The 7,189-nt window shown below is 34.8% G+C and overlaps 1 protein-coding gene across 1 annotated transcript; it reads right to left on the bottom strand.

The window, feature by feature from the left end:
* Nucleotides 1-2,135: 2,135 nt before the first annotated feature.
* Nucleotides 2,136-4,657, bottom strand: LOC117115349 (aqualysin-1-like). Its single transcript, XM_033259103.1, has 3 exons — nucleotides 4,649-4,657; nucleotides 3,962-4,133; nucleotides 2,136-2,876 (listed from the first exon to the last, which is right to left on the bottom strand). The coding sequence occupies exons 1-3, from the start codon at nucleotides 4,655-4,657 to the stop codon at nucleotides 2,746-2,748; spliced, it is 312 nt and encodes a 103-aa protein (XP_033114994.1). The 3' UTR covers nucleotides 2,136-2,745.
* Between the last annotated feature and the right edge of the window lie 2,532 nt (nucleotides 4,658-7,189).

Below are 7,189 nucleotides of genomic sequence, written 5' to 3'. Positions count from 1 at the left end.
ATTGTTGCAAAGATCCTAAAAATGACAGCGTCAAACATGTGCGTTTTGGTGATCACATGTGTGTTTGTAAAGCTTTGTCTACACTATCAAATTTCATCAAAAAAGCCTCGCATAAAATGTGATGGAAAGTAAATGTTGAGCACGTTCAACTCTTTTTATGCATTTTGATGGTATGTGATATGACGTCATCATACCCATATATGGGCACGTCACATTTTTTTTGTCACATAAAATTTGATAGTGTAGACAAAGTTTTTGTCTTCAAATATCCATACAGAGTAAAATTGATCAATGGGGTTTACCTGGTTTGAGTCCCAAGTCTGATTTTACTGCGACCATTGATTTAACCTGGTGAAGGTGAAGTGGGAGATAGCTAATTAGATGAGGGGCGCTGCTCGCAATATCAGGTGATATGAGGTGATTTTAACTACTTTTTGGAGTGACTTGGTGGGGATGGGGGTGGGGAGCTGCGAGTATTTTGGGAGGAAGGGGTACGCCACTGGTACCTGTATCTCTTCAATCAAAATTTGGCATAATGATCTAGCATATTATTCCATCATTTGATATAATCTAGCATATTCTCATCAATTCGATTCACATTGCTGCAGGGGTAGAAAGGAATTCCTCCGGGAGATCTGGTTAAATGAGCTTTCTTAACATATTTAATTTTATTTTGCTGCGTAGGCCTACGGTAATGCCCATCAGCACTGACTTCAGGGAGAAATTGATAGTAAATTAGTAAAAACACACAAATATGAATTTGCAAGAGATGGGCTATTTTCCCGGGGAGTGAGAAAGGCCGTCTCCATTTCTGGGAGACTCCCGCGACTTCCGGAAGACTTGGGACCCCCGTGAAACACTGGTAGCAGTTTATTGACTAATTATAGTATTCATTCACACAAGCTTTCGCTCAGGTGCAGAATGATGAAGCCAGCATTGACTGCTGGCGAAAGCTTGTGTGAATAAATGCTATAGTTGTAATAAAGTGCTGGCCAGTGTTTTCATTTACATAAAAAAGATATTAACATTGTTTGGTACCATAGTTCTTACCTGAGGTATAAGATGCTGCCATTCATCTACCGCCCAAAATTATGGTAGCGGTGGTGGTCCTGTAATCTGGTGGCGGTGGTGATTTTGTTTCTTCTGGTGGCTGTGGCCATATTATTGTTCTTGGTGGCTTTGGCCATATTGTTCTTGGTGGCTTTGGCCATAGTGTTATTTCTGATGGTCCTCGTGTTGGTTTTGTTGGTTCGGTTACAGGATCAGGCACTGGCATTCTGCAGGCCTGGCAAGGTGTCGTATAAAGTATCACCATAACGGTGATAAAAACTCCCAGTATAAGTTTCTTCATGATTTAGTCTTCGTAACAGTCAGCAATGATTACAAATTTTATTACAACGAATTTAAATATTTTGGAACCAACAATTTTCTTATCCACCAACAATTAAAGTGTGTAATCCAAGTAATGAACTTAATAAATTGAAACTAAAAGAAAACCATAGTACCAAATCCAAGTTAAGCTTTTGTCTAAACGAATATTAAACACCATAACAATTAGTTACAAATCTCAGTCACCCTGGAGATTATTTAATGGGTTGATGCAACTAAAAACCAGAAGCATTTTACAGTGCATGTGCCCTGTGACCATGAACGGTAGAGTACGTTGGTCTAATGAGAGAAACAAGTCTGGGGAAGATTTGTCGTCTAGGTTCACCCATGAATATGGTACCGTACCAGTATACAGTAGAGTAGTATTGCGGTACTGGGAGGTGCTCAGTAGCTTAATTATCACATTGTTCCACACGACAGGAGCTGAATGAAATGTAGCCCCCTACTCTTCCGAGGGATGCAATGGGTTCTTAAAAGTTCACACGAGCCAGATGTGCACATTCGACCACCGGTTTCAAATCTTTATCCAAGGAGACTTGGCTTAACCACGAACCCCTGGATGAGGAGTGGCTCCTCTGTGCCTCTTTGGCCTTACCACTCGGCCACCCGATTTTGGAGCACTTCACGTGAATGCGAAAAATATTTTTTTTCGGTGATGGTTTCTTTCAATTATCATTCCCTTCTGAAAAAGACGACATACCCCTAAGGTGCATCTATGGATTCAAATTAGCAATTCAAATACATTATTTTTCCCTTTTGTGGTAGGCCTACGTCGTTACTTTTATTCATCAATAAACTATAATAGTACAATACCAAATTCTACTAGCACTTATATTATAATTATGTCATAGTTTTCTTTCTTGTGAGGATAACTTACTCTTTTTAATTTTTCAATACTTGCGTTTTTTGCACAAACACTATTATAATTACTATTTATAAGTAATTTTGAATACATTTCCAAAATATTTATACAGGTATTATAAGGTCATATAAAAAGTGTGTCCTCTCTCTCAGAAAAACGCACAAATATCTGATTCACACTTATTTCAACTATATCCTCTATTTGGAGAGCTTAGAAAGCTAGGGTAGTGAAGTTTGTAGAAGAGCTTAGAAAGATTTTGTTGCATCATTTATTGACTTGTTGATGTACGATGCAGTTTTTGTCTGATAGATGAACATTTTGTTTTTAAGTCTGAAAACCTCTGTTTGAAAAAAAAAGAAGAAGGAAAATCAACATATTTTTACATGACCCAATATACACTTAATCGCGTTTTGGTTCACATGCTGTCCATGGTCGCTTTTTTTTTAAATTATTATAAATATTAATTTTCTGATTGGTTTAATACGGTCACGTGATTAATCGACGTATAGTAGACGATTATTGGATCCTTTAGGATCACCAACAACATTTTTAGTGGAGGTGTCATAGATCTTCTGAGCGACTTTGTTTGCCGGAGTACCCTGTGAAAGTAATATAGCAGCCACTCCTGTATTGGAAATAAAAAAGAAATTATAATTATTATCAGTTAAAGTCATTGTCCGGATTCACATAAATACTAATTTTGAGTAAGTTCTCCTCTTAGCATCAACTGCGCATGACAAGTGACATTTAACATAATCACGAGTGTGACATAGTAATGAGCAGGAGAAAATACAAGAGGGCATATTCATATCCATATATGGTCATGATGTGATGTCATCATGACCATTTTAGGCATCATCACATATTTTTATCAAATAAAATTTGATAATCCGGACAGTACGTCACAGGTCATCATAGAATGCCGAAATAAGGATGTTTAATTTTCCAAATGCATTGACGAAAGAGAGTATACCAACATTCCTATACTGCAGTGAAGCTGCCACACTAAAGTCCAATCTAATTAATGAATTTCTCTAAATTATAGGCCTACATTTTATAGAAATCTTTTTTTTTCTAAACGGAGATTTACGAAAGCCTATTCGTGCCACTTAAGTATATAAAATCATCAAAATGTAATCCGAAATTTCGGATTAGTAATCCGAAATAACGGATTAGTATCCGTTATTTCGAATTAGTAACTCGTTATTTCGGATTACTAATCCGAAATTTCGAATTAGTAATTCGTTATTTTGAATTCGTAATCCGTTATTTCGGATTAGTAATCCGAAATAACGGATTACTAATTCGAAATTTCGGATTAGTAATCCGAAATAACGAATTACTAATTCGATATAACGAATTACTAACTCGAAATTTTTTCGGATTATTAATCCGAAATAACGAATTACTAATTCGAAATTTTGGATTAGGAATCCGAAATAACGAATTACTAATCAGAAATTTCGAATTAGTAATTCGTTATTTCAGATTAGTAATCCGAAATAACGAGTTACTAATTCGAAATAACGGATTACTAATCCGTTATTTCGGATTACATTTTGATGATTTTATATACTTAAGTGGCACGAATAGGCTTTCGTAGGGATTGGTAAAAAGGGCATTTTATATTAAATGTTCTCCGCAGCGCCAACTACCGTCCTGTGCACTAATGAGAACATTATAATAGGGCTATGTTCGGGTAGTTCTTACCTGAGACATGTGGCGCTGCCATTGATGTACCGCTTAAATACCTTGTGCCAGTAGATGAAGTGTAACTAAGTGATTCAACTTCTACACCCGGAGCAAAAATATTGAGGCCGTCTCCAAAGTTAGAAAATGACCATCTGTTATCCAATATGTCTGTTGCTCCCACTGTAATAACCTGATAATAATAATTAATAATTATAATAATAAATGATAATAATAATATATAGGCCTAGGCCTATTATTATAATAGTAATAGTTAATACCGTAATAAATTTGTATAGTAATAGGAATATTATTAGTAACATTAATAACATATAATATAAGAAACAGTATAAGAGAGTTAAACCAGGGGACAGTTAAATTATTTAACTGTTCCATGGTTAAATTTTACGTATGTTTTTATGGAAACGGCCATAATAGAAACAGATTAAAGGTTTCTAAATTGAGATTTAACAATATTCTAAGAACATTAATTTTGTAGGCCTATCGTGGCTTAACAATAACAACAGCAAACAACTAAGACGATGACAGCAACAATGATAATAAGATATAAGGATGTAAGATTAGTGACATTTTTTATCAATGATATGGGTCTGTCTCTTATACACATCTAGATGTGTATAAGAGACAGCTACCGTCCTGTGCACTAATGAGAACATTATAATAGGGCTATGTTCGGGTAGTTCTTACCTGAGACATGTGGCGCTGCCATTGATGTACCGCTTAAATACCTTGTGCCAGTAGATGAAGTGTAACTAAGTGATTCAACTTCTACACCCGGAGCAAAAATATTGAGGCCGTCTCCAAAGTTAGAAAATGACCATCTGTTATCCAATATGTCTGTTGCTCCCACTGTAATAGCCTGATAATAATAATTAATAATTATAATAATAAATGATAATAATAATATATAGGCCTAGGCCTATTATTATAATAATAGTAATAGTTAATGCCGTAATAAATTTGTATAGTAATAGGAATATTATTAGTAACATTAATAACATATAATATAAGAAACAGTATAAGAGAGTTAAACCAGGGGACAGTTAAATTATTTAACTGTTCCCTATTCTATTAATAATAATGATAATAATAATAATAATCTTCAATAATTCTTTATTGGTATTCATATGAAATATACACAAAATAAAAATTACAAAAAAACAGGACGTATCCAGAATTAACAGGCTTATGCAGGCAAAATAACAATTCAAAAACCGAAAACGGGAAACAAACTCAAAACATAAACATTATGATAAAACATTAAAATTAAATTTATAAAAATGATCATTCAAAAGTTAGATTTCACAATTGCTTAACAAATTAATTATTCAAAATTAGAATTTATAATATATACATACTATATAATCCTAGCAAACAAACAAAAATAAACGAATAAACTTAAATTACCTCAAGGATCTGAGTAATTTGATGATGTATTTTCATCGGGGGGAAAATTATTTTATATTAAACCTAGATTACTAAATCCTAGTTATTAAGATTGTGCCTATTGAACAAAGATTATATTAAACCACAGGCAATTAGCGTATCAAAATGTCTAAAAGAATAAGGAAATATATAAGCAATGCGTATTTGTGACAAATGCCATATCCTGGAGAAATTCAGTGGGTTAGTGGCCTGAAAAAAAACAACAACACGGTGGAAGGTATGAAGGCCCACGACGTGAGTAAAGAGTCACTGGACAGGTTGCTGAGAATCAAAATGAATAGTTATAGAAAAATTCAATAACCATGTAACCGCAATATATCATAAACATTATTAAACTAATATAAAGCAGAATGGAGCGGTTTGTCGCAGCGGTTGTGGTTCCGCTTCTCAACCTAGAAGTCGGAGGTTCAATCCTTCGCTTTGCACTTCACTACGATTGTTTCTCTCCACCCAGGAATACAAATGGGTACCTGGTAGGGTTGCAAATTTATGGAATTCTCCCCAGAAGTATATGTGTTCCATTGACCGGGGGTAATAATGCTTAGAGACCTTAGAGAAGTCTAACATAGCATTTTATTAAAATGGAATGAGGATCAGGGGAAAACATTCCCTCCCCACCCTCAAACAGGTGGACCCCCGTCAACTGATGTCACAACACTGAAAGTTGTCGGACCAAAAAAAAAACAAAAACAAATAATTACCGATCCAATGTGATGACCATTGCACTTGCTTTGTGGTATCAGTACAAATTTAGATCTTCCTATCATAAAATCTCTCATTTTGAAATAACATAAAAATTAACAAATTGAACATAGAAATTAGTGTAGGCCTATTTAAATAATGTTTACCCATAAGTTTACACATAGTCAATGTATTTTTCTATGGACTATGGTTTACAGCAAAAAATGATAAAAGCACTCGCAGGCTCTGGAAGTGTCTTATTTTTATTATAATTATCCAGGTTAAAAATCAATGTCCACATTATTTAAATTCAATAATTTCAATGCTTAAGTTAATAATGTGTGACTGCAAAATGAGAAGGTTAATTTAAAAAATACTTTTTATGATTTTTTTATTTTTATTTATTTTTTTTTTGTCATTTTCCGTCTTTAAGGATCTTGAACGCGTACAATAATTTGCTGGAAAGATATAAGGATGTAAGATTAGTGACATTTTTTATCAATGATATGGGTGTTGTCATACCTGCAACCTTTGGATACTGCGTCATTTCAAGAAAATTAGGTCTGCATATCCTGTAGTTTGACAAGATTACAGACCCGTTACGATTTCAATTGTTTTACAGCAGACAGTACGCTTGTGGATCAAGCGTTATCCCTGGCCCAAGCTACCGGTATCTCTGTATTTTTTTCCGAACATGATTTTGCCCAAAACCCTATTAACGATTCCATTATGCAGTAGCATGACTTATCATGAAGAGTGATTTTACCACAGTTGTCAAAGTCTTTAGATTATCTGTTCGCTTTAAAAAATTTAAAAAATCAGATCCGTATGCCCATTGTTTTCTCTATATACGCAAATATTTATTTGGGTTTCAATCGTAAGGTCAGGGTTCTCGGGTATCCGCTGTGCAGATTCGCTTGTGTCCTTGGGCAAGGCAATAGCTACATTGCTTCAGTCCACCCAGCTGATCAATGGGTACCAGCAAACTGCTGGGGAATAACCTGCGATGGACTAGTGTCCCGTCCAGGGTGAGTACAAAAAGGGAGTTGTTATTTAAACACTCTCCCTGGTACAACTCTAATCCGCTTCGCACTATAAGCT

Source organism: Anneissia japonica, unplaced genomic scaffold, assembly GCF_011630105.1.
Source record: "Anneissia japonica isolate Jap-2015-1 unplaced genomic scaffold, ASM1163010v1 scaffold288073_len612986_cov165, whole genome shotgun sequence".
In the NCBI taxonomy this organism is placed as follows: Eukaryota; Metazoa; Echinodermata; class Crinoidea; order Comatulida; family Comatulidae; genus Anneissia; species Anneissia japonica.
This window is presented reverse-complemented; position numbering and strand designations above follow the sequence as displayed.

Excerpts from the sequence above, each read along its gene's own strand:
- LOC117115349 (XM_033259103.1), bottom strand. Across the intron at positions 2,877-3,961 it reads GGCAGCGCCACATGTCTCAG|GAGTGGCTGCTATATTACTT; the intron begins GTAAGAACTACC and ends TTTCCAATACAG.